General features: G+C 41.4%; 2 protein-coding genes across 6 annotated transcripts in view; both read left to right on the top strand.

Annotated features, from left to right (window-relative positions):
* The first annotated feature begins 1,986 nt into the window (after positions 1-1,986).
* On the top strand, positions 1,987-16,750 carry LOC102292441 (synaptopodin 2-like protein). 2 transcript variants are annotated; one of them, XM_005943893.3, is made up of 5 exons: positions 1,987-2,341; positions 5,861-6,012; positions 6,107-6,400; positions 6,732-7,120; positions 13,267-16,750. In XM_005943893.3, exons 1-5 carry the CDS (start codon positions 2,240-2,242, stop codon positions 15,912-15,914), a joined length of 3,585 nt encoding a protein of 1,194 aa, XP_005943955.1. In that variant the 5' UTR covers positions 1,987-2,239; the 3' UTR covers positions 15,915-16,750. The 2 variants fall into 2 exon arrangements, with proteins under 2 accessions (XP_005943955.1, XP_042083667.1); XM_042227733.1 differs by lacking the exons at positions 1,987-2,341; positions 5,861-6,012; positions 6,107-6,400; positions 6,732-7,120 and adding an exon at positions 11,016-11,576.
* A 3,057-nt stretch (positions 16,751-19,807) lies between these two features.
* The window catches only part of myoz1b (myozenin 1b), a 12,275-nt gene continuing 5,248 nt past the window's right edge, over positions 19,808-26,834 (top strand). For 2 of the 4 annotated variants that reach the window (XM_042227737.1, XM_042227739.1), the window contains exons 1-2: positions 19,810-19,975; positions 22,604-22,690. In XM_042227737.1, coding sequence (XP_042083671.1) covers positions 22,606-22,690 — 85 coding nt within the window. In that variant the 5' untranslated portion in view covers positions 19,810-19,975; positions 22,604-22,605. Of the gene's footprint in view, positions 19,976-22,603; positions 22,691-26,834 lie in introns of all 4 variants that reach the window. The other 2 variants (XM_042227740.1, XM_042227738.1) reach the window with 2 other exon arrangements.

The following is a 26,834-nucleotide window of genomic DNA, read 5'->3' on the forward strand; positions in this document are numbered from 1 at the left end:
TGTAATTGGTATACGGTATCGGCAGCCAACTATTTAACATGCAAAACGGGAGTCTTTTTAATCAAAGCATTGATAGTTATTAATAAAAGTTATTAAACAGGGGCTGTTTCATGATATTTGTGGTGGCACAGAGGGGACCAAAAACCAGTGGAGGAAGGGTACTGCTGGGGTCAGGGTAATCAACCCTTACTAAAAAAAAAAAAAAGAGTCACTTTTGAGCAGTTTTGTTCAGATAAGGTCAGATCAGAAGGAACTTGAGATGTCACAGCAGTATACATAAAACACACAATAAATCCAATACAAAAATAGAGATATAACAGAGAAAAAGAAATAAAGATATCAATATAAATATAGAAAGACATAAGTACTAATATACATGATTTCCAGAATTCTGTCACCGACCATCTCCTCCAGGATGGTGAGTTTCATGCCAACTTCCCGAGGAGTTTATTCAGTCTCAGTTTTACAATAAAATACAATAAAAATGTGTATGTAGTGGCAAAACATTTAAAAATAGAAATGTATATTTAGGTTTAAATTTAGTCCCTTTTCATTTTCATTTACATGTTTCCACATAAAAATGAAATTTGTCCTCAGGACCCGCAACATACATGACAATATCTCATCATTAAGAATAACTGAATTTTCATTGCAATAATACCAATAAATAAATAAAATAAAAATAAATTAAAGTTTTACCCCATGGGGTAACAGGTTTGGTTTGTGGCATCTGGCATATGGAAAATCTTTAAACTAGTGTCGAAAACTTGTTCCCTGATATAGACACTGTATTATGGAACTCTAGCACCCATATTATGTGTTAACATAGGTGCTGCAAAACAGTTGCAATGCAAATGTTGCACTGAAAAAGAGTTTCAGAATCTATTTATATTGAGTATTCTTTTTTCCTCTTTGGTGGAATAAGTATTTTACCTACTTAGAAAGTAAAAGTAGCTATAAATGTACATAGTAATGGTGTTGTTGTATCCTTAGGAGCTCTGCCTTCTGTCTTTTTTCAGTGCTAACAAGTCCAAACCATATAATGTAGCAGGTTTCACCATCTTGTAAACCTTCCATTTCCCTCTTGCCAAGAGCCACTCTACTCCTTCCAGTCTGAAGCTTGGATACATCAGAAATGCCATTTGGTGTAAATCATCATCGCTGTGGTACAGCCAGTAAATAAAATAAAAATAAATAAATAGATAAAGATCTCAGTAAAAACCTCAAAAAATTTAAGACGACAAACCCCCAATCCATCAGTTTTTAAATGCCTGTCCTCTGTAGCATTTTGAGCATTCTGGCTAACAACAGACCATACAGAACATACACCAAAAAGTTCTCCTGATAGCCCATGCTACCCTCTTCAGGGATGCTGGTTTTATCTTTCTCGGTTAGGAGTGTTGGCTATTCATCAAATAATCACAATGTGATATGAGGTAGCCATCTGAATATGTGTGAGCACATGCGGCCAACTTCCAGCGCCTCTAAATGTAAGCCAGAAGAAGCCAATACACTGTAGAACTGCCAAATCTGTCCGCATTTTGAGCTTGCAAAATGCAGGACAATTTCTCTTTCGAATCATCTCAAATGGGTTTGCAATTTGGATCAGGTAGTCAAGTACAAATTCTTTAATCATGTGCCTTCCTTTAGCGACGTCTGATGTGATGAAGCTTTAATACATCAGCCAAGCTCCTCATTTATTGAAATAACTGTAACAGTTTTCACAAAGTCAGCTACAGCACCAAACCTCTACTTCCTCAGAGCCAGAAGTCCCTTTAGCACCCACTCTGAAACTGTCAGATTGGATAGTCATCCATTAAGAAGACTGATCCATGTACCGCGGGTGCTGGTCAGGCTTGCTGAGCTGGGGGGGGGTTGAAGAGGGAGTGGTGCTGATGGTTATTTCTGGAGGATATATCAGTAAGTGCCCCTTGCAGGACAGGGTGCTGGAGAGTGACATGGCAAGTGTTGAATCCAAGTGAGGACGAATGCACACACACATACACACAAGCACGCTACACACTTTTGCCCCTTCTCACCCTGCTGAGCTCCCACCCTCTGACACAGCATTCCAGCGTGAGCAGATGAAAGCCAGCCACCCTCTGTCTCCTCATGGGTGGAGTGACGGAAAGCAGTGAGATACCTATTGATACTCACAGAGTGTGAGGAACTGAAGAAGGGGAGAGCAGCATATACACCACCACACAGGCACACAGCAGGCTGTGAGCTGAGAGCAGGAATGGTAGCTGAGGAGATTGTGGTGTCTCTCTCAGGAGGAGCCCCGTGGGGTTTCAGACTCCAGGGAGGAGCTGAGCAGCAAAAACCTCTACAGGTGGCCAAGGTACAGTAGATCTGATATATGTGTATGCATGCAGTATGTTGCAGTCAAGTTTGCTGCCAAGGTAGTAATGTGAGTAGACGATTTGATGGAGATTGCAGCTGTTAACTGTAGGCTCAGCCCTCAGCGAGTCTTGTGGTTTGTAATCTGACCTGAAATACGAATAAATGAATCAGCTGCACTAGAGTCACTAGAGATTTTACTTTCTGGTTCTTGTAGGTGTTTTTAGGATTTTGAATAGCTAAATTACATCTGGCTTGAAACTGTTTCACTGTGCTGTCCTTATGTTATTCTAATTAAATAAAACTGAACTAAAACTAGGAGCAAAAATACATTTCAGTTAACTGGAATTAACACAAAATCTAAACAAAACAAACTAAAACTATTCCATGTACTTACAAAACTAACATCTTACATTTCAGCCTTCATCAATTTAGTGAAGTTTTTCCAATATAATTTACATGAATTGATTGTGATTGTGAGTCAATGTTTGTATTTTTTTTTGAAAATATGAAACTTTGCCTCTAACAAATAGCATTACTGTGACATAATAATAAAAAAAACTGCAGTATAAAAGTGGCATCTAACAAAATATTTAAATAAATAAATATTAAATAAATTCACCTATCCAGAAACTAAACTAATATACTTGCTATTTTACATTTACTTGTTCTTGCCTAGAAAGGCAAGAATGACTTCCTTGATGGGCAAATTCGTTTAAAAATGATTTTAATTTTTTTAATTAATTAATGAGTGAGTGTAATCTTATATAAACTTCTGAATAAAAGTAATGTCCCTTCAAGTTCACACAGTTTTGACAGTTCAGGATTTTTCCTGGCTCCAAACTGGCTTTTGGGGAAGGAGGATTACCTGTCCGTATGAATGATTGTAAAAAAAACAAAAAACTTTATTGAAATATATGAATGCATTTTCCTTTTGCTTCTAGTCATTTTACAAAGAAACAAAACTAGTTAAAAAAATGTAATAATTGCATTACAATACTTGACAGAGGGGAAGGGAATTCTGGCCACTGTTCCTGACACTCGTTTGGCTGTGGCCCAGTTCACTTTGTGCCTCACCTGTTTTGAGTGAATTAGTGGGTCAGTGAGCAGCGTGAACACATGTTTGGGGTTTGACTCGAGTTCCATCCCTGGATTTCTTTGAAACAGGTTCGTATGTCATCCATGTATATGAGTACACGTCCGGCTATTGTGAACACACCTACAACAGGTAATGAACTTGTTTCATATTTCTCACTGTCACATATTTGTGTGACACATTAATCCATCTTCAAGCCTAAGAGATTTTTTTTCTGGCTGGGTTTCTCTAAAGGCTTTTTGCATCTCTGTTTATTTTTGATGACAGTCCAGAATGTGCTCTCTAATGGGAAAAGCTATTCTGGAAAGCAGGAATGTGGACTCGCTCACACTGAAAGTCCATCATTCACCCACGAGCAGCCAAAATGTCTGATTCAGAAACGTGCTTCTTTTCATTAAAGACTTTCAAGTGGAAAAGGGAGTTTGATGGGAGGTTGATCAGTGATGAGTGTGTGCTTTAGTCTGTTGGTGTGTGTTTATGTGTGGTTGGGCATACCTCAGATAAGCCCAGTTGGGAATGGAGAGGACCAGAGGATCAGAATAGCTCATCTAAGAGGAGCTGGAAGCTGAGCATGGAAAAAGGACGACCTCTTGGTCACATAAAAAAATACAGGCACACACACAAACACACACATTTTCTTTCCTTTTTAATTAATTCTACTTTTGCATGCCTGTATGTGTGTGTGTGTTTTATCCATAATAGTAGCATCTGTCTTTCCCCCATTTGTGTAAGAATGTGGGTGATTTTTCTGCAAGGTTTTATTTCGGGTATGTGGGCAACATATGGTGAATGACAGGCATGCCCCATGGTCCAGACTGGTGAAGCAGCTGTTCAAACCCCCTCTTTCATGATGCTCACTTGAGCTGTGTGTGTACATGTGTGTGTACATTGGCTGGAGATAAATAGCTTGTCCTTGCTTTGCTTGTATGACGACAGAGTTGGATTATTGGGTCAGGAGATACTGATAAAGGCAAAGGAGGCACTTGAACACAATTAACATTTTTACCTTCAGCAGCGATAAAGTATGTGTATCAGTGTGTTTATGTGAGGCTACAGATTGGATAGCTTTATCCTTTTCTCTTAGAGGTAATTATAATCTATCAGGCAAGAATAGTCGCCTTTCCATCTATACAATCTATCACTCCCGCAGTAGCGTCTACCCCCCAGCAGACATATTTCCTGAAGGATCCTATGACCTCATCTCTTAGTGACCTTCAGCAACAGCTGCATGACTTCACAAGTTAATTCCGATGCAGGGACGATAATGACTGCCGCTAAAGGAGAGCTGCATGTTGCAGAATGTTTTTGGTCACTTTTATATAGTCAGACATAAAAAAATAAGCTAACAAATACTTGACAGCGTTTCTGTGCCTGTGCAGGAGCAATCAAAGATTTTTATTAGGAAAAAACAATATAGTATCATACTAAGGCACGACTGTGCAGGGACCTCAAACACGTCACCATGTTTTGTTAGAAGCAGACTGACATATAGTTTGGTATTAATGGCTGATATTAGCCTATCAGAGATATCACTATCCGTGTAAATGCTGTTCAGTATGTACTGATAAAAAATCCTATTTAAAAAACACAATTAAACAGAAGAAGACGTACAAGATCATTTCACTTTAAAGTTCTTGTATAAAATACATTATGCATAGTAGACCCCTCAAAAAAACGAAATAGTTACACTTAAACTTAGACGACTTAGTTTAAACAAGTAAAAAAGGACAGCAAAAACCCAAATACAGCCACGTAAAACCCAAAAGGAAAAAAAATAACGTGCCTCTTTTCAGCCAAATTCAGTGTCCTCCAGTGCAGAAAATGTTGAGATGGAGGAGGTGGATTACACTTCTAACCAAACTTCAAGCTCTAAGTTTTTATGAAAGAAATCTGGATTATAGCTCTAAATTCTATGAAACACAGCTTCAGATTAAACTCTATTTTAAAAGCATGAGAGAAGACAATATAAAGGCAGGAATGTGTGCAACAATAACATTAAGACGATATACTGCCCACTATAGATCTCCCTCAAGTAATGGAAAAGAAAGCATAAAAATATTATTTTAGACAAACTTTATTAGAAAACTGTTTTTTGTGGGCAACATTGTGGGATGTCTTACTTACATCTTACTCTGGGATACTCGGTTGAGTATTGTAAATATCCATGCTAGTGGCAGCATATTCAAGGCCAGTGGAAGGAATCAGGGTTCAGTGACCTGCTCTGTGTCAAATATAATGTAATAGGTAACAACAGGTTGATGATATAGATCATTTTAGAGCGGTTTCACACCTAAAAGGTCAAATAACTAATAAAGTGTAAAAGATGATGCAAAGCAGAGCCTGAAACGATTAAACAACGTGTCTGCTCTGCTTTTACATGGGCACAAATATAAATGATTCACTCACCTTTTTTCTTCTCTACAGGTACGCAGGCGTAGCAAAGCATGCCGAGCTGGACTGAAGGAACATGATGAGCTGGTGGCCATTGGTGATCAAGCCTGTGCAGAGCTCAGTCATGCTGAGGCCATGAGCCTCATAGATAAACAGAGCAACACACTAATGCTCAGAGTCAAAAGGTCAGAGCAGGGACACTCACATACAGTAAACAACAGTCTTGCTGTCATATCGTACCAACTGTATTTTCACACCTTGACATCCCTGTGATTTTAGGGCACCTTCTGGCTTGCAGTGCTCATCTTACTCTGGTTGCTCTGCATCCCCCCTCTCCTCCATGAGGGTCCTGTCTCCTACTGCAGACTCCAACAGCTTCTCCATCCTCTCCTCTGTCGAGATACCCCAGGGTATTACCTCCCCTCCAGACAGTGAGGCTTATTATGGAGAAACAGACAGTGACGCAGACACAAACTCGCGCACACACCGCCGGCATCGTCGCACACCTCCTCACGCACGCTCACCTTCACGCTACGACAGGCAAGAAGAGGAGGAGACCTCAGAGATGAGTGGGTAAGAGATGGAGAGCAGACGTTCCACCCCTTTAATCATTCTTCCCAGAAATTTAACATATTTAAAAGAAGTTTGACTAAAAAGTAATATTTTAAACTTTTTATTAGTGTTTAGAAGTGGAGCTCCAGCAGCAAATTGCTAAAAACCCTTGAAAACTCGGCATCCTGTCGTATTTTAATAACATTTTTAGGGCGACACATTATATATTATTGGATTATATGGATTAAAGTCTAAGATGTATACAGTTAGCTAACCCACTATGAAAGTCTTTCACCTTCTAATCTTATAATAAATTTGATTAGCTTTGTTCCATCCTGTTTTATTTTACAAGCTATGAGAGTGCTACAGATGCAGGCGTTACCTCGCAGGCGATGTGGGATGGCCAGTGTGCTGCTGGTGTTCCTCGCAGAGAGCTCATCTATCAGCCTCGCCAGACAGAGTGGACCACTCCTACACACACACCCCACTCGCTGACTCCTCACATGATCACCCCGACTCCCGATCAGGGGTTGGTGGAAGCAGAAGAAGAAGGAGACAGTGGCTTCCAGGAGGCAGGGGGCTGCAATGGGCTTGCCTGCCCACCCCTAGTGTCTCCAGAAAGGGCGAAAGAGGCTCTAATGTTAGTGTCTGGGAAACATCTGGTGCCTATGGTGGGACCACAGCAGATGCCTGTAAATGATGAACTCTCCACCACCTACATGGACAAAGCACGGCAAGCCAGTGAGTATATATTTTTATTTAAATCTATATCATTTCAAGTACTTTTTAAATCAGTTCCAGTTAAAGAATTGAAAAAAATGAGTGAACTTAAGATTTGATTATGTGTACAAAAAGTGGGATTTTGGGCATTTGTTGTTATGACATAAAGAATCACATTGTTGCTGAAAATGACCCATAATTGACATCAGAGTGCTAATACCTGACGGCATGCTGTGTATGTGAATGCCACTTCTTCTCATTAAAATTCTAACCAGCAGCTTTTGGTCTCCATTGTAATATCGTGTAGCTGTTGCTAAACTTCTTTTAAGTTTCACGACAATCCACCAGTGTCACCGGTGTCCTGGTAAAGCAGCTATTTCAGTCGCTACCACTGTGTTTTTGCATTTTAACTACAACTCCTAAGATTCTTTCTGGTGTGTCTAAAAAGGCTCCAACTGCAGTTAGCTTGTAGTCTTAAATCACCCTCTGGTGGACATTTCTTGGAACTGAAGTGTATATTGACAGGCTGGTGGTGATGGGGTGAGATAAACCAGATACTCATGAGGTATTCCACCTCCCCTCTTCTGTCCCCTGAAACAGCAGCATATCCCCACTGTAAGTATGCTGAGCATTTGCCCCGATGGGTGTATTTATAACTATTCAAACCTCTGATTGACAGACTAGATGTGTGATTATGTGTGTATATGAAAGTCACACAGATGTGTTTTTACTTGTATCAGTAAATTCAGTAAATTCTCTGTGATTCTGTTCATCAGATAATAATTGGCGGTTCAGTCGTGAATTGCACTTTTAAAAACATATTTTAAATTCTGAAATTCTGTGTTCCACCCAAACCTTTCCACCCTGATCTTCTCACAGCCCACAATGAAATATTTTCTTTTTAGAGTTTTGACTCATTCATGCTCCATTAATAGCACTGCTTTCTACCTGAATGACACTACTCCATTTTAGTTTTCTATGACCACCAAGCTAAAAAAAAAAACAAAAAACAAAGTGGGTAAAAAAATAAAAAATAAAAATGACATCTTGTTTTTAGATCCAATTGCCTTTTAATGAAAATATGAAAGGCAAATTCAAGCTAAATTACAATGAAAATTAAAATTTTAGGTATTTTATGTACTTTAAAAAATTTTAATGGCTTTCTGGGGTTTAATTGGAGTCCACACTTTGTGAATCATTAGTTAAATTACAAGAAAAGAAAAAAGAAAAAAGTGTCATTTTATCCCATTGCTAGGCATCAGCTTCTGTGAGCATAAATGAGTTGTGGAATTAAGGCGAGGATGCTGTGGGTGCACAAAAGCTACAGGCACATTTTATCCCATTGCTTGGTGGTTCCTAGGCAACATGATGATGTCATGGATATCCGATGAAGATGAAAATTTCCCCCTGTGCCAATCTGATGTTACTGTCAGCTAACTGGCACAGTTTTTGGGATAGTGAGCTTCTGCCAGGCAATCTTTAACCTGAGTTTTTCTCTGTATTTCTATGCAGCACTCACCTCAGGTCTTGTGGTACTCTCGTAGCAACAGTCTGATCATGGAAGCTCTTTGCTTCATCCTTGATCCTGCTTGTAGTTTCTTTTTGTATAGAGCCATCACACAGTGCGCTCTGTGCTAGAAAATCCAAACTCTCCAAGTTACTTGAGAGTGTCCTCAATCTACTGAGCAGCTTGTTAGTCATTTTGAATGTTCATCCTTTGCTTACAAATATTTCCACAATACGCTGGATTTGACGTCTCACTTTAAGTTAATCAATTCCATGTTCTCATGACTTGTGTCTCTTTCCAGAAACTTTCTGAAGCAGCATATGAAGCATTAAGAGGGCAGTGGCACTGAAACTGCAGTACTCAGCTGCAGATACAGTGGGGCAAAAAAGTATTTAGTCAGCCACCGATTGTGCAAGTTCCCCCACCTAAAATGATGACAGAGGTCAGTAATTTGCACCAGAGGTACACTTCAACTGTGAGAGACAGAATGTGAAAAAAAAAATCCATGAATCCACATGGTAGGATTTGTAAAGAATTTATTCGTAAATCAGGGTGGAAAATAAGTATTTGGTCAATAACAAAAATACAACTCAATACTTTGTAACATAACCTTTGTTGGCAATAACAGAGGTCAAACGTTTACTATAGGTCTTTACCAGGTTTGCACACACAGTAGCTGGTATTTTGGCCCATTCCTCCATGCAGATCTTCTCGAGAGCAGTGATGTTTTGGGGCTGTCGCCGAGCAACACGGACTTTCAACTCCCGCCACAGATTTTCTATGGGGTTGAGGTCTGGAGACTGGCTAGGCCACTCCAGGACTTTCAAATGCTTCTTACGGAGCCACTCCTTTGTTGCCCGGGCGGTGTGTTTTGGATCATTGTCATGTTGGAAGACCCAGCCTTCGTTTCATCTTCAAAGTTCTCACTGATGGAAGGAGGTTTTGGCTCAAAATCTCACGATACATGGCCCCATTCATTCTGTCCTTAACACGGATCAGTCGTCCTGTCCCCTTGGCAGAAAAACAGCCCCATAGCATGATGTTTCCACCCCCATGCTTCACAGTAGGTATGGTGTTCTTGGGATGCAACTCAGTATTCTTCTTCCTCCAAACACGACGAGTTGAGTTTATACCAAAAAGTTCTACTTTGGTTTCATCTGACCACATGACATTCTCCCAATCCTCTGCTGTATCATCCATGTGCTCTCTGGCAAACTTCAGACGGGCCTGGACATGCACTGGCTTCAGCAGCGGAACACGTCTGGCACTGCGGGATTTGATTCCCTGCCGTTGTAGTGTGTTACTGATGGTGACCTTTGTTACTTTGGTCCCAGCTCTCTGCAGGTCATTCACCAGGTCCCCCCGTGTGGTTCTGGGATCTTTGCTCACCGTTCTCATGATCATTTTGACCCCACGGGATGAGATCTTGCGTGGAGCCCCAGATCGAGGGAGATTATCAGTGGTCTTGTATGTCTTCCATTTTCTGATGATTGCTCCCACAGTTGATTTTTTCACACCAAGCTGCTTGCCTATTGTAGATTCACTCTTCCCAGTCTGGTGCAGGTCTACAATACTTTTCCTGGTGTCCTTCGAAAGCTCTTTGGTCTTGGCCATGGCGGAGTTTGGAGTCTGACTGTTTGAGGCTGTGGACAGGTGTCTTTTATACAGATGATGAGTTCAAACAGGTGCCATTCATACAGGTAACGAGTGGGGGACAGAAAAGCTTCTTACAGAAGACGTTACAGGTCTGTGAGAGCCAGAGATTTTCCTTGTTTGAGGTGACCAAATACTTATTTTCCACCCTAATTTACGAATAAATTCTTTACAAATCCTACCATGTGAATTCATGGATTTTTTTTCACATTCTGTCTCTCACAGTTGAAGTGTACCTCTGGTGCAAATTACTGACCTCTGTCATCATTTTAAGTGGGGGAACTTGCACAATCGGTGGCTGACTAAATACTTTTTTGCCCCACTGTATATAGTACATCCCAAATACACATCGGTATAGATTACATTTATTGGGGACTCTAGATTGATTCATAGGAGAATGCAACTATTGCTCTGCTGGAATGTTAAGATGAGAACGTGCTTAACTGTTCCTTACAGCATTCTTTAGTCGGTCTAGCTAACCTATCATTTCAACAAGGCAATAAGGATGATAGCTGATTAAACCTAATAGCTATGTAGTGACTGAGTTCAGATTTAATATGAGCAAACATTGCAGAAATGAAAGATCTGTCATCCAGTTCAAGAGGCCCTAGACCTGAATGACTTTGGTGTATGGTGAGGCCTTTGCTATAGGACGAACCATGACTGTGGCGTCCAGAGATCTGCCCTTTCTCATGTTACACACACACACACACACACACACACACACACACACACACACACACACACACACACAGCCATTGGTTTTAGGTATGGGATTATTAGCTCTAAAGAGTTATGCGTCTGTGTGTGCAGTGTTAGTCAGGTGTGAGGTGTCAGCAGGAGAGAACGGCACATCAGCAAAGAGTTATGACCACGCTTTTCTTTGTAACCTATATTTGGCTTTATGAACTCATATACACGTACACACACACATTGACACTGGTGTCTAAATATCCTCTGGTGATGGGGTCTTCCCGTCCTTGTGTGTGTGTTTGTGTGTGCGCGTCTGTGACAGAGACCAGACAGGTGTTTGATGCCTGTCACACCGACAGGAATAGAGGGCTGACATCATGTGTTGGTTTGGTGCTAGAGAGAGACAAAGGTCTTTACATGGGCTGTGCCCTGAGAGAAGGGCTGGTAGACACAGACTAAACGGCTCCCCACTCACAGCCGACTTGGACACTGTTAGGGTGTGTGTGGGAGGGTCTGAGGGTGGTCAAGGACAAGCGTGCATTCACACTCATGAGATGAGGGACCTCACATCTTCTGCAGGTTCAGATGTAGGTGGACAGACAGTCCCACGGACTGTGTACGCAGGTAAGATCAATGACACCCTTTGAAGTAGACATAAGCTACTATAGAAGCATTGGAAGACATATCACTTTGGAGTGAAATGTTTGTTTTTTTATTTTCAGATCAAGAAGAATTACCAAATTTCTGAGTCATGTAAGCAGACTTGACTGATTATGCTGAAACGACTGAAAATGTTAACTCTGTGCCATTCTGCGCTGTAAAGACAATTTAAACCAGCTCATGCAGTTGTGCTTTATCTGAACAGTGTATATTCCTTATTGTGGGACTTGATGCAAATAATAAACGGTACAAAAGTTACAAATTATTAATAGTTATTTTTAATGCTGCATACTGTTGGCATGGCTTTATGAATGGCAAAGGATACCAGCACTGTGGACCAGACTGAAACAAACAGCTACCTAATGGTTATTTATTATTATTATTTCTTTCCTTCATGGTCCCCTGATGCTGAACCCTAATAGCTTTGGTGACCCTCTGACTTTTCTTCTCGCAGTGCCAGCAGATTGTCTTTTGTTAGGATGGAATGCCATAAAATATGATACAGACTGTGCAGTAGCACCTTGTGGTGTAATTTCATCAAATTTTTTCAAGATTTAAAGTGTAATTCACAGTATCTGAAATGACATATGGAGTAACAGGAGAGCAGACACATAACATGAGGATAGGACAACAGTGTTTCCTCTTTTCATGTTGTAATGACATATTATTAGTATTTGGAGTGTGGGCTTTTGGCTTATGATGCGCTTCAGTTATTGCATTTAAGGGTAACAAATAGGAGGAAGAGTGAAGAGCCTTTGCATGTGTAACCACTACTTACTTTTAGATTGTTCTTTGTTTCGTCTCTTCTTTAAAACCTAAAATTTTTAGGCTTTTGTTCTGTTGTTTACTGTTGCAGTATTGCTAAGAAATGGTAAGTATGTTATAGTTATTGTTAAATGTTAGAAAATTAAACAATAGGTTGCTGACTATATTTTAAAGTGCTGGAGTAGTGCATTTTCATTATTACTTTTAACATAATACACAACGTTGTGTGTGCCAGGGTCAGTCATCAGTCATCAGTCTACAGTTATGTCAGTAGCATATTTACGTGAGGTGAGCCAGACACTAAGACGAACAAATAGCATAGCACTAAGCAGGGATACACAAATGTGCACATGCAGTTTCTCCACACAGTTTCCATCACTTCCATCACCTCAACTATTTTGCTTTGGATCGCATTAATTTGCTGGAGACATAACCTAAAACTATCATTTACTATTACTTTAACTTTAACCTTAAAACTAGCCTTCTACCTAAAATGCTGTAATTACAGGGCCAAGCTTTTGCCATGAAAACGTGACCGGTTAAATGTCCCTCACAAAAATCCATGACGCACACAGGCACAGTCAAGGATTTGTGCAGGAGAGACACTGTGATTTAACCTTCCTGGACTATCTGACTCAGCTCTGGAGAGCAGCAGGAATTCTTTGTTCCAAATCCACAACACGCACTCCTGTCTGTCACTGTTCATCGCAGCTCCTCACTGTGATAATGCTGTATTAATCAGCCACTACTCACGCTATCACATTGTTACGTTTCCTGTACTTGTCGCCTGTGTCTTTTTTTGTATTCGTCAAAAATCTCATTGCTGCTTCTCCCCTCTGTTTCCGCTCTCTTTCAGTTGATTTATTTCTGTACTCTTCTTGTCTTGCAGAGTTACAGCGCGGGGAGAGTTTGGTGGAAAAACAGGTGAAGGAAGCTCGTACTAAATGCCGCTCCATTGCATCTCTGCTCACTGATGCTCCCAACCCCAACTCGAAAGGGGTGCTTATGTTCAAGAAACGCCGACAGAGAGCCAAAAAGTACACACTCACCTGCTTTGGCAAAGCTGAGGGAGATAGAGGAGGGGACACAGAAGGGGAGACAGGAGGAGAGACTGAGGAAGAAGGAGGAAGTTCCATTCTAAGTGGCTCAGAATTTGAGGAAGAGGGATTCTCGGGATCATTTGACCCTACGTGGGACACTGGTTATCTGGACCTGCTGGACAGAAGGAGCTCTGCCTGCCCATCGACTACACCGACTTCTCCAACAACCAATCAGGGTGCAGAACTGGACATCTCTGCATATCAGACCCCAGGACGTGTGACTTCTGCAAATCTAAGGCCAGGTTTGGAAGGATCACGACTGGAGAGCTCAGCCTATCAAGAATCAAGCAGCCTCACAAAGAAACCAAACAGCAACCACCCCCCTTCACACATGTCTCCATCAGCTGTGGTTCTGACCAATGGGGGGTCAGCAGTTGTCAGTCGGGCTAGTGTTGTGCTGAGCATGCCCTCACAGACACCCCTCCAAAGTCAAAATGGCAACCCTGATCCTTCTCCTAATCATAGTCCCAACCCAATCATAGACTCACACAATAACTCCAGCTTCACTCCTAACCCTGCAGTTCTGAACCGCACGGCGAGGCCTTTCAACTCTGGCTCCACCCCTTCTCGTGCGTCTGTGACCTCTGTGATGTTTCGGCCTCCCCAGCCCAAGCCCACGCCCATAACGATGGTATCCAAACCTGTGGCCGCTGTCTCCACAATGAATATCCCAACTTTTCACCCTCCATCAGATGCAAGGAGAGCAGTGTCTAGCACATCTTTGTATATCCCGCCAAGAAATAGCACCAACAACACTTCACCCTCTGTTACCGCTCCCCCGCCAGCCCTCTCACCTCCCTCCTCCCTGTCTTCTGCATCTTTCGCGCAGCCTCCTACACACACATTTTCTCCACAGCCTACAGTGCATGCTTCCCCTTCCATCCCATTTTCTCCCTCTGCAGGTTCTCTGCCATGTGCCTCACCAGCTCAAACCTTTTCCCCTCTGGCTCCACCGTCATATCTCTCTCCCCCTGCTTCTGCTAATCAACCCCCCTCCAACTGCTTTTCAGCTCCTCCCATCTCCCCACCTCACCCCCAAAATTTTAATCAGACCTCTTTCCATGCCCAATACACCCCACCACCTCCTCCTCCTACTGCACCCCAGCCTCCTCCTTCTCCATCTTTCCATACCTACAATAACTTGACAGATGCTACATCACCTGCCCAGGCTCCTGTCAATGATTCCCCGGTGACACGTGAGCAACGCATCTCAGTCCCAGCGTCTCGCACTGGTATCCTGCAAGATGCCCGTCGTCGTAGCAACAAGAAGCCAATGTTCCACTCAGTCCAGAACAGAGATGTCTCTCCAAACCCGGACTTGCTGTCAATGGTCCAAAACATGGATGACCGCTTTGAGAGAACCCCGACTGGTGAATCTGGAGTTACACCTAGTGGGGAGACTGGGCATGAATCAGGCCCTGAAGAGGACTGGCTGAGGCTGGGGGCAGAGGCCTGCAACTTTATGCAGGCACAGCGTGGATCCAGAGCACCCCCTGTAGCCCCCAAACCACAGACCCCTCAAGTGCCACAGCTGGCAGGGAAAGGAGGCCAGCTGTTTGCTCGGAGACAGAACAGGATGGATCGGTACATTGTAGAGCGATCTCCATCTGTTGCTGCTGCCCCTTACTCTCCTGCTCAGACAAGGGACCCCTCACCCACACCTTCCCTCCCTGCCACATGGAAGTACTCATCCAATATCCGTGCTCCACCTCCCATCAACTACAACCCTCTCCTATCTCCCTCCTGTCCTCCTAAGGCACAGAAGAAACCCGAGATCACGAAGTCTAGGGCAGCTGGACCTAAGGGGCAGAAAGCAGGCCTCAAGCCTGTGGACATCATGAGCCACCAGCCCTACCAGCTCAACTCTTCTTTGTTCAGCTATGGAAGTGGGGCTCTCCAAGACACCTCCACCCATCAGCAGCATAGTGGACTAACAGGTGGTCCTCAGAAAACAGCACGAGTCTGTGAGGTCAAACGCTTCTCCACACCTCCACCGACAGCCACAGGGCCCACCCTCAAAGTTATTGCACCTCGATCAGCTACGACACTTGGGGAACCCCTCCGACGCTCTGATATCATGTCTCCTCCACCCAGTGAAGGTGCCAAACCCTTCCAGTGCTATTCACCTCCGAGCCAGCCTCAGTGGGCCACCTCCCTGCTGTCTCCCCCACCGCCTCCTGCACCTACCACCCCACTCCCTAGGCTACCTACCTTCTCCTCTGCTCATGCTTCTCCTACATTTTCCCAGTCCTCCAGTGCTGCACAGGCTAACAGGCAGATTAAGAGTACTCCAAATCTAAGTCCACTACAACCTGCTCACCCCCCTCAGCTGGCCTCCAGCAGCACTCAACCCAGCAGGGTCCCCAGGCCTAGGTTCAGCACGTCCAACCTGGGTCTGCAGCCTTGCGTCTGGCGTCCCAGTTCCACCACGCACTGAAAAGAAGCTGCACTGGACAAAATGAATAAGGGCTCTATAGGAACACAGAGCAATATTTTTTTAAACATGCATTTTTAGTGTTGTAATATTGTTTTTTAAAGCTGCAGTTAAGGGCTGGTGATAAAAATCACAACATCTGCTTGGATTGGCCATGCTTGTAGAAAATTTGATCATTTAATCACTTTCATTTATTCATCTCAAGTATTTGGTTATATACTAATTAAAAGAAACTATGTTCTGAATGATAAAAGTAGAGTTGGAACGTGTGGAAGATTTAAGAATTGCAAATCAACTACCGGCTAGAAAGGCTGAAAGAAAGAAGTTGGAGTAAACTGCAATAAGTTCTGTAAATTAAAACATAAAAAACTGAAGAGTAGAGGATGTGTAACGATAAAACTGGTGTGACAGAAATGTCAGATGGGAAAGGATGAAAAGGAAACACAGGAAACAAATGATTGATTGCTGTAGAATGAAGTGACACGATGAAAAGATGTCTGACGTGTGTAAAAAGTGCAGCTTTGACACTCTGTAAACAAACCTGTTGCTATCCTATTAGATATCCTGCTTTACAGACAGGAAGTAGCTCCTGTTACTCTCGCTCTGATAAATATATTCTAAGAATTTGTGTTCAGTGATTGTGTTTTTGTAGTTTCACTCTGCAGCAGTGTGCATGTGTGTGTGTGTGCTTTGTTTGCTGTAGTTTTCCAGGGAAATGCTTTTTACAGTAGATTTGATTTCTCATCAGTTGATATGAAACAAGAGAGCGATAACACGTCTGTTTAGCTTTGATTCTTTCCCACAGAGACATGCGGCTGAATAAAAATAGACGTGACTCACCTCAGCTGTCATTCGGTTTCTCCCTGTGTCCCTCACGTCACCACCCACTCCCACACTGGTGCCCCTTATCTCCTCCACCCATCACTTTTTCCAATTTTTTCCTCTTCTGTGAGCATTTATTGATCCTTCTGGCAGCACAGCTGTTCTCTAAGGTTTCACGCAGCGTTGACGCCAGGTATTAAAACAGCAGTATTGGCTTTGAGAAAGTGGTTTCCGTAGTAGTTTAAACTTCCACCACAGGGGGGCACAGTAAGATTTGTCATGCAAACATGTTTCACCACAACAGTTTATGTCTCTTCCTAGATTTTACAGTTCATTGCTATTAAATCTTAACAGTAATTCGTCTTGACTCCCTTATTCTTCAAGATCCTGAAAGTATGCAGAATATTTAATAAATCAACTGACTAAGATGAAGACAAATCAATTCAAAAACACACATTCCTTTTCCCCACCTGCTATTTCTGCTCCAATGATTGATTGCTGTATTTGATAGTGTCCTTGTAGTTTTGATAGCATACATTTCAAAGTGCTTTACTGACAGTCACATGATGGCCTTGGAGCTGTGAAACCCAGCCATGGCACCAGAAAGGGATCTAACCTTTAACCCTTGACTGGGATCAGTTGACAGACAGTGCTAACTTTAGCTGTAAACTTTAGTCCTCTTCAGGTCTGAAGGTAAGTTTAGATGCTGCGTGGAAGGGAAACACACATTTTTTTCTACTTACCAGGTAAGTGGATAATTTCATGCAATTTTTAAATTTGGATTTAAACCGCATAAAAGCTGCAACCGCACCTATATAAGGACTTAAATGTCCTTTTACCAAATGAGTTCTATAATTCTCTCTCTTTTGGTTGCCATCCTCTTCCCCGTTAATTCCTTTCTTGCTCAGTGACACACACATACAGAGCCCATTTCACCTATTTTTGGAGCCGTTAATCTCCAGCTATTTGGCCCAGTGCTCGACTCTTAATTCTGATGGCTTTTTCTACAATGTGATTGAGAGAGAGGAAGTGCTACCTCATACATCCAGCCTGTTCTTGTTGCTCTGCTAAAGAGGCCGTTCCCTCGCACCATCTTTCTGGGTCAGCAGAGTCAACCATTTAGGGTCAAGGGTCCAGGTTTAAGGGACATTGTTGAATTTTTTAAGTTTGGGTCACTCATTTTTAGGTTATTTAAAACTAAACACTTCCTTTAACGTTTTCTTTTTTTGTTATCCACCTGGTTAAAGTATTGATAGAGGTAAATTAGTCATAAAAAAACAAGGTTAGTAGATGCTCAAAGTGTGAGTTTGAATTCCTGATGGATTTGAAGGCTAGTTACACACATACTTTGTGTTGAGGTCACTTGACCTATTCAGTTTTAGGATCACCACAGAGATGTGTCTCTTGGGATATGTCACCTCTGTGATGCAGTCAGACTGTATTCAAAGGTTACTGGATGAATTTTGCAGATTTTCCCTCTAGCATCGCTGTGAGATTTTAGGTTTTTAAGTCAAACATGTTGACAGCAATTCAGTGGATAGCCATGAAGTTTAGTTAACAACTTTTTCTTCAGTTTTTTGTAATTTTTTTTATTACTGAAAAGCTAATAACACCATGCTAGGACAATGTTTAAACACATGCTTAAACATTTAAATTTGAGTTTTGTTAGGAGAAATCTTATGGCTCTAATATTTAAACAAGTTTCTTATATATTTAACTCTTTTAGATCTGTGTTTGTTCTCTGCTAGCTCCAGGGAAATATGTGGAGACACCTGAAAACAGTGCTTGGAAAAAAACTGTTCTGTAAAGCTGATGGAAAAATGAAAAAAATTCTGTATATTCATTAGCACAAGAGAACTTGATTGTATGCAGTTACAAATATGGATTATAGCTGCTTTGAAAATTTTGTTTCATTTTCAGAAACTTTTGTCTATTCCAGATGATCAGTCGATCCCAGAGGGCTTTTCAACCATCATTTCTTACCTGCACAAAACTCAGTGACAGAACACTAAAATACAGAGGCTTTATAGTCTTGTCCCAGAGATGTACCTCCCTGGATAAAATAATGTCTTACTGGTTGATTCCAAAAAACTGAGGAGGATGCAGTTGTAACTTCTGCTAACTTCTTCTAATGCTTGAAGCTGCTGATCACTCCCAAAGGTTTGCGGGGTGAAGGGCAAATGCCTGTCAGAGGGGGAGTAAAAGATATAAACAAGAGGATAAATGGCCTCAGGCAAATAAACTTCAACAAACCTGTTCTATTCTTTTGTGTTTGTTATCAAAAGCCCACATCCACCTGCAGTCTAAAGAGGCTGGAGGAATTCACTGAATTACTCATCTCTGCAATGTTTGTATCATTGCCCTGGCAATGTTGTTGCCAGGGAAATAGATTGAGATTTTAAGATTTAGGATACTGCCTGAGACACAATCAGAAATTCCTCTGGGAATCACGGACTGGATCCGAATTGTTGTTTCAAATCAAACCACCTGTCTCCAAGCTTGTTAACTCCTTTTGTGGATGCTGGCATGGTTTTTTCTGATAATTTTGAAGTCAAGACTTTAGTAGACTCCCTGATGCATTTTTCCAGCTCTGTTTCGACACTGCGTTCAGAAAATAAAACAGTGTTAATCCCAAAAACCTATGTAGGCTTGCTTCTTTAAGCGGAGAAAAGTGTGAAAGAATCAACAAGGGAATCAACGATGACTCAGACTTATAAGCAGGACTGATAATGGCATTGGCATCAATACCAGCTTGACCTTTTAAAACTGGAACAACAGTCTTGATGAGACTAACCCTTACACATAAAAACACATAAACAGAAACCTTGCTGTTAGTCAGCATTTCAGTGCTGAACATTACCAGCAAAATGTTATCATTTAAGTTGCTTTTCTTGGAAGTTGCTGGAATGGTTGCTGGAAAATGAGAGACAGATGGGAACAATTATGGTAGAGCGGATAGTTAGATAGATACCTAATACTAAAAAATACATTATTTGTGCTTCATATTACCAACACCACACCCACTTCCCTCTAGACCCTCTACTCAATTCACCCCACCCCACACCACCTCACCCTGGTCTCCCACCCCTCCTGCAGCTTTCCAGACAGAGTCTCACTCTCTGCAGGGCGAACAGCAGGGCAGGCAGTGCAATATTAGCGCGGGGATACAAATCTACCTGGGAATTTAGATTCCTCATCCTCTGGGACCTTTTGTCTTCGTGCGGACACCCTGGGTCTTGTAGGTAAGACGCTGGAGAAGTGAAAATGTGCGATAGCATCGACAAAACCCATTAAAGCCTTTCTCACACATGCCTTGAATGTTTGTGGATTATCTGGTATTGATGGCCACTGAGTTGTCAGATAGTTTGCGATCCTCTAAGAACAAGCAGACAGTTCCAGTTAAATTCGCTGACGTCCTGTGGTCAGCAGATTTTGGCTGCAGGAGGGAGTCCCATCTGAGGCCTTATGAGCCCTCTGTGGCTGGATGAATTAATGAGTATCAGCAGCAGATGCTCAGCAGTATACTGCAGACTGGACTGTTTGCTATGGTAAAAGACAGCAACTGTTTAAGACAGCCTTTAAATTAATACTGTTGTGTGCATGAATTTGCAGTTGTGTTACTGTTTACACCCTTTTTCACTTTACGTCTTGAAAAATCAGTTAAACCATGTCAGATCATGAAAGCCAGCTGGTGGACAGCTTATTCCATCTCCTCTCCTAAACTTCTTACCTAACACTGTAGTCCCTGAGGAATCTGGCCTTCTCCGGTGGAGTTTTTAGTTCACGAGGATGTATGTGTGCATTTGGGAATGTGCTGACTGATAGCCTTCCTCCCCAGCTGTCCCTTCGAGATTTATCTGGAGCTAAAACAGGCTGCTCGTTGGGGACAGGAGCGTGTCTTCACTTAGAGAGGCAGTAACAGGACCCAGGGCTTCACTCTCAGCTCCTGTAGTTGCATCAACGCAGCAGTTTGCCTCCATCTTGCATTTCCCAGAGAACATCCAAAAACACCTGTAATCTCCAGTTTTTAATCCACCAGCCACTGACTCACATTAATCACAAGAGTAGAGCTATTTGAATGCAAATCTGTGTGTGAGTGTGCTTTTGTTGATGTGTCTGAGTGTGTGTGTGTGTGCTGAATTTCTATGTATGTTTTATGTCGATGACAGTCCCACTCACCAGAGTGCTATAGAACATGGGCTCATAAAAATAGCTCACACAGGACTGAATCCCCGGCTAGGAAACGAGCTTCAATTACAGCAGATGAAAAGCAATTACATTAACTGTCTCCCTGTAGACAGGCCCTCCTGCTTTTTCTTTTAGTAAGACTCACCTCCAGCTTCGCTTAATTGCTTTCGACCTGAGAAATTGACAACGATATACTGCCAGGCTCGATCTGAGTGGTTAGTCAAGACAGGCATGAGCTTCCACCTTTGCTTAGTGTCCATAAGGGAATGCAGGAGATACACTTTATGTTTAAAGAGCACCTTATTTAATTAGGGAGCCCAGTAAGATTCTGTTGGGGCTGATATACAACTTAAGTTTGCATCTTCTTCTTAAACATTTTACACTTTTGCTGTTTTACATTTCGTTGCCAGCCACTATCTAGTTGCTAATCCTATCATGATGTAATCCAAACTTTGGGCAGTAATTCTTAATATTCATTTAAACCTCTCTTAAAGTATATTAAACAAGTCATGACAATTTATTCCTAGGATACAAAGTCTAACACAGAACATAAAAGCAATTATGCCAATGTCAATAATAATGGTAGTTATTAATACGCCTTTTTGGTGTTTTTTTCTGGTGGTCAAAGTCAAAGTCATATTTATTTATATAGCACATTTAAAACAACAACTGTCGACCAAGGTGCTGTACATTTAAGATAATCAAAAGAGACAAAAACAAAGGCAGACATGATTAAATTAAAGAAAAAGAAGCATAAAAGCAAAGAAATAAAAGTATAAAATGAGTGAAGTCATGGAACCAGTGATGTTGGTGTGTATTTATTGGTCCTTATAGTGGTTTATTATAGAAATATTATAAGTATTTTGACCTCCTGGGGTGGTTTAACAGGCTGTAAACTGTGTATAAACTGTCTTTGCCTTTCAAAACAAGAATGGATTAAGTGACTGAATTAAGTTAAAATATCAAAAGGATGAGTCTGATTTCAAGCTGACCCTTGTATCCACCCCAAATGTTTACCTTGGACAGCTAACTATCTTCCACCTCTGCTACATACAAAAGCAGTACTTGTATGGATTGATGTTGAGCTCTCCTTTTAGCTCTATTTTGGTCTCCACCAGCCCCTGAGTGAAATGTGGAAATATGTTAGACAAGAAGCATACAATCGGTTCGTTACAAATTTTTAGGTGAAAGCAACGCTTTGCCTTGGCCAGACTGATTAAAGGAGTAATGAGACTCAACCAAATTGTAAAACTGCTGTGAGTGAAAAGATTCTCGAATGTGGAACCAGAAGTTGGTGATAATTTGTCCACTTTTCTAATACATGTGAGAACCTGCATGTTACACATATGCCATATAATTTAATTTAAAATCTGCATTAGTATAGTAAACATAAAAAAAATAAAGAAATATATCATAACTTTAATATATTGTTGTTCTTTCTGCTCATCCCAAGCAACAGACAAATAGATGGCAAGTAGCTGGTGATTGCTGTTGATAGGAAGTCCTTAAGGATCGACTGTTTTTAAACAGCTGATGCTGACTATTAGATCAAGGAGAAATATTTACCATCAGTATCTCTTTTAGACTGTGCCATGTACTTTTCTCTCTGTGTATAAAAAAGTGGTGGAAGGGTAGACCTGTGATTAATGTTTCAAACATATTTTGTCTGTTCTGTATTTTAGCCATGTCCCTTACAACTCCTGCTCCTTCTAACAAGGGAAACAAGGCCAACAAAATCATCACTGACCTGTCCAACATCAGCCAGAATGGTAAACACACACACACACACATGCATGCACGCACACATACAGCACAATGGCAAAATATTCAGATGCCGCGTATAAACATGAAACACTCTGCTAGTCATTTCAGCTCCTCAAACACTACTTTATTTCCCAAATGATGTGATTATCCCATCTAGTAAATGTCAAATCTTTAGTGCCTGTCTGCTATCAGCCCACTCTACTCATATAAACTGAACTCTGTGGGTGTAAATCATTGCATTCGGTTGTATGATACCACAATTAAATAAGGACCCGCGCTCATGCACACTTGTTCCAAGCAGTAACACAATATCTAACATGCACGCAGCAATTCCTGGAGGGATGTGGGTCATTATCAGATGGCAGAGCAGCCACAAATCTGTCACCATTATGGGCAACACAAAGTATCAGAGGGCGACTTTGCTCTCAATATGTTTGTCTGAGGATGTGTGTAAGCTCCAACAGCTAAAAGCTTTATAATGTGTGTGCATTTCTTTGTTTAGTTACATTGGCTGCTTAAGTAGTGAGATTTTACTTTCTGTAATACAGACACCTTAAAAATAGAAAGTTTAATATGTTCATTATGCCAGATCCACCAGCCCATCTGTTCAAAGTTATGCTGTGCATGTTAAAATTATTCAAAGTCAATAAACATTATTTATAATTTTAGTGGTGATTCCAAAGTTTCCAAAAACACCAGAAGTATCAAAATAAAGACAGGAAATGTCTTATTATATTCACAGGAAGAGTATAGTTGCAATATTTATTTAGTTTAGTTCACCTTCTCGGCAGATAGGATGTTTTTTGTAATCTCCATTGATAGAGTAGTATACTGTTGATCATGTGATCTTCATTTCAAAGTTACACTTTAACTCGCTGTGATGTTAAAATGCTGCACCTCTGCTTCAGATTCACAATCCAAAGACATCCAGGATAACTGGTGACTCTGCACTGCTTTTACTCGTGGTCTAAATGATTGTCTGTATCTGTGTGTCAGCGTCGTGATTGACTGGCAGCTTGTCCATTGTGTACCTCGCCTCTAACCTAATGTCAGTTTGGATCGATTCCAATCTCGTACAAACCTCCAAAGGATAAGCGGGCATAGTTTGTTCTCACAGGGGGACAGCTGGCTGGCTCTGTGGTAACAAAGATAGTTACAGCTCATGGAGAGCTTGTTGACTAACCGTGTATCAAGAAGTTGAGTCCTTGTGAATCTGGAGATTCTCTCACTCCTCTAACACCTCTTGGATGTTGGTATTACCCACTGGTTTATTTGTCTACCATTTTAACAAATCATCTTTCTTTGAGAACTGTCTGCCGTATTGTATGTGATACAAGTTCACCCACTGGTGATCGGTCCCTTGAGGTTGCTGGCTGTCACTAGGTGAAATCAGTCACAAAGAAGATGCTGCAACAAAAAATCTCCTTGCTGTGGTTGCTAGCAGATTGTCATGTAGTTTGCATGCAAAGCACTCACTAACTATAGGTGAACGATAGTGAAACCTGAAAAACTGTGATGCATGGTTGCAGCAAACAGGTTTCAAGAGGTGACAAATGGTCTCCTCTCCCGGTTTCACAACTGCTCAGAGAGTAGCCAATATGTTTTTCTGGGCAAGTTGGCAACTTTTGTGCACACTAATATCTGCCAGTGATCAAAGCAATCACAAGGAGGTTTACCAACTTCTTGGGAAATTCTTCCTTGGCAACTAGTGATCGCCTGGGGGTCACTGACCAGTCCCTTGGTCTGTATAAATGGGCATTTAGCAACTGGTTTCCCAGGGACTACCATCAAACTCCAGCAACGACACTCGCCAAACTGGCTGAGGAATGCAAATTTTACACTCTCCAAAAATGATGGACAACTCACTGTCATTTGGTTAACATTCATGTGTCTGCAAAACCTCATTCATCAGCTGCGTAGTGACTCATGTGTCAGCCAAAAGGGCCTGGCCTCGAATCATGCATAACATAAACCAACACAATTTACCCAAATAGTTATTAACTTGGGCCAAATCAGCTCTAGAGAGAAAAAAAATGTTAACATGGCAATATATGGCAATTTAAACAGTATAAAAGATGGATGTAGCCACTATGACCCCACATGTTAGCATTTTGGCCACGGCTGTGTTGTTTTTTAAAGCTAGACACTTAAAAAAATTAGCTAAATTATTAGCTAATGCTAGTTAGCTTAGTTGGGAATCAAACATAGTTGCTAATTAATGCTAAGTCGTGGAAGATTAAACTGCTAGAATTTCACCCACCAAAAACTGAAGCAGAAACATATTAAAGTATACAGGAGGTTAGAATATTATATATAGAGAGAGAGAAGAAAAAAATATTTCTCCTTTGGCACATCTTCATTGTCTGTTCCTACTCCAGCTCGGACTGTTATTTTAGAAAGTTTTTTACCTGTTTCTTTATATGAGCTGGTAAAACTAGTAGACTCATTGGAACCATCCTCCAAATCTCTTAATCTCTATTTTAGCTGCGTCTTTGTTTTATTTTAAGGATGCTGTCATCCACCCATTTAAAAAACAGAAGAAAACACACTGATGGTATGTCACAGATGGCTGTTTTGGGGCCTTTATAATTTATGTTATACCTGCACTGTTTTCAGTTCATTTTTAGCACGTTTAAGGACATTTCTTATTATTGCTATTTAGATGGTATCAAGCTGTTTGCCTCTTTTTGGCCCCACCATGTTTCTTGGCTACCGATCTTACATCGATGCTGAATTAAAAGTTGGATGGCCGGTAATTTTCTCCAGCTTAATGAAGAGAGGAACCATGGGGTAACTTTTCACTTGAGTTGAGTTCTGCTATGTTGCTCTGAATTGGAAGTTGTTATTCATGTTTTTTATTTTGTTACATCTGGAACATTGTAATTCACCATTCACCTCCCTGGAATGCCTGCAGATTTCTCACTCAGTCTTCTTAGTTACTCTCATGTCACACATCGCTAATGCTAATTCAGTTACACTGGATCCCCAATGAACTTCAGAGTTCACTTTCAGATTATGGTTTTGACATTTAGAGCTCTGCATGGATCACATCCTCATCAGAGGCCTGAGGACAAGTGATCAGGGCCTGCTGGCTGTGCATCATACAAGGCTGAAAACTAAAGGTGACGGCACTTTTGCAACTGTGACTCTGGAACTCTCTCCTCCTGAGCCCGAGATGTGTGGACTTTGTGGTCTCTTAAAAAGCAGCTAAAACAGATCTTTTTAGAATTGCTTGTAGGTAAACTTTCCTATTACTATTTTAACGTTTTTGTTGTGAAGCACTCTGTGATACCTATCTTTAAAGCTGCTACATGAATACAAATTTTACTTGCTTACTTTAAGCCACTTTCATGTTGACTTCATCTTTCGGAGTTGGAGGTTGGTGTAACCCAAATACCTGCAAACTAACAGCATTCCCAAAAGCCTCTCTGCAGGGTATCTGTGTTTAAAGCTATTTCAAAAATGTTAAAATTGCACGTATCTTTTGCATAATACAGTATTACTTAAAAAAAGACACAGCCACAAAATATTATTTGCTAAACTCTGGATATGAACTCTGCAATCTGCTCTGTCTGGGCACATGCTTGGATGTGTCATTTAACAATCTGTTGACTTCTTGCCCCATTTGTGTCCCTTGCTGTTTTCTCTATCAGTCCTTCTGCTGTCACATCTGCAGCCACATCTGTATCTTTCCACCAGTTTGTTTTCAGTCGGTCGCTTATTCATTCAAGGGCTTATCCTGCTTATCCCTTATTTTGCTCTGGTTAATTCCACTGGATCTGTCCATCATCCCTGCTGCTGTGTCATTCTGACTGTTTGTGTCATATCTCTGTCAGTCTCTATGTTGTCCATCTGTCCACCCCCTGCCTCGATCAGTCTGTCCAATTTTCTTCCAGTCAGCAACAGCCAGCTCCAGTTTCACATTCTTCTGAATTAACACTCTAATCAATATCCCCATGGGAGAGTTCGCTCTGCTCAGCAGCCTCAATTATTCTCTCTCTCCCTCGTGCACGCACGCACGCACGCACGCACACACACACACACACACACACACAATCTCCTTGCTGTGGTTGCTAGCAGATTGTCATGTAGTTTGCATGCAAAGCACTCACTAACTATAGGTGAACGATAGTGAAACCTGAAAAACTG

Source organism: Haplochromis burtoni, unplaced genomic scaffold (assembly GCF_018398535.1).
Source record: "Haplochromis burtoni strain Fernald_Lab_line unplaced genomic scaffold, NCSU_Asbu1 Contig_278, whole genome shotgun sequence".
In the NCBI taxonomy this organism is placed as follows: domain Eukaryota; kingdom Metazoa; phylum Chordata; class Actinopteri; order Cichliformes; family Cichlidae; genus Haplochromis; species Haplochromis burtoni.

What these genes read in the sequence shown, in the direction of transcription:
- LOC102292441 (XM_005943893.3), top strand. Translation starts at nt 2,240, where the DNA reads ATGGTAGCTGAGGAGATTGTGGTGTCTCTCTCAGGAGGAGCCCCGTGG. An exon ending in GAGACCTCAGAGATGAGTGG is followed by an intron (nt 6,401 to 6,731) that starts GTAAGAGATGGA and finishes TTATTTTACAAG; the next exon opens with CTATGAGAGTGCTACAGATG. An exon ending in GGACAAAGCACGGCAAGCCA is followed by an intron (nt 7,121 to 13,266) that starts GTGAGTATATAT and finishes CTTGTCTTGCAG; the next exon opens with AGTTACAGCGCGGGGAGAGT.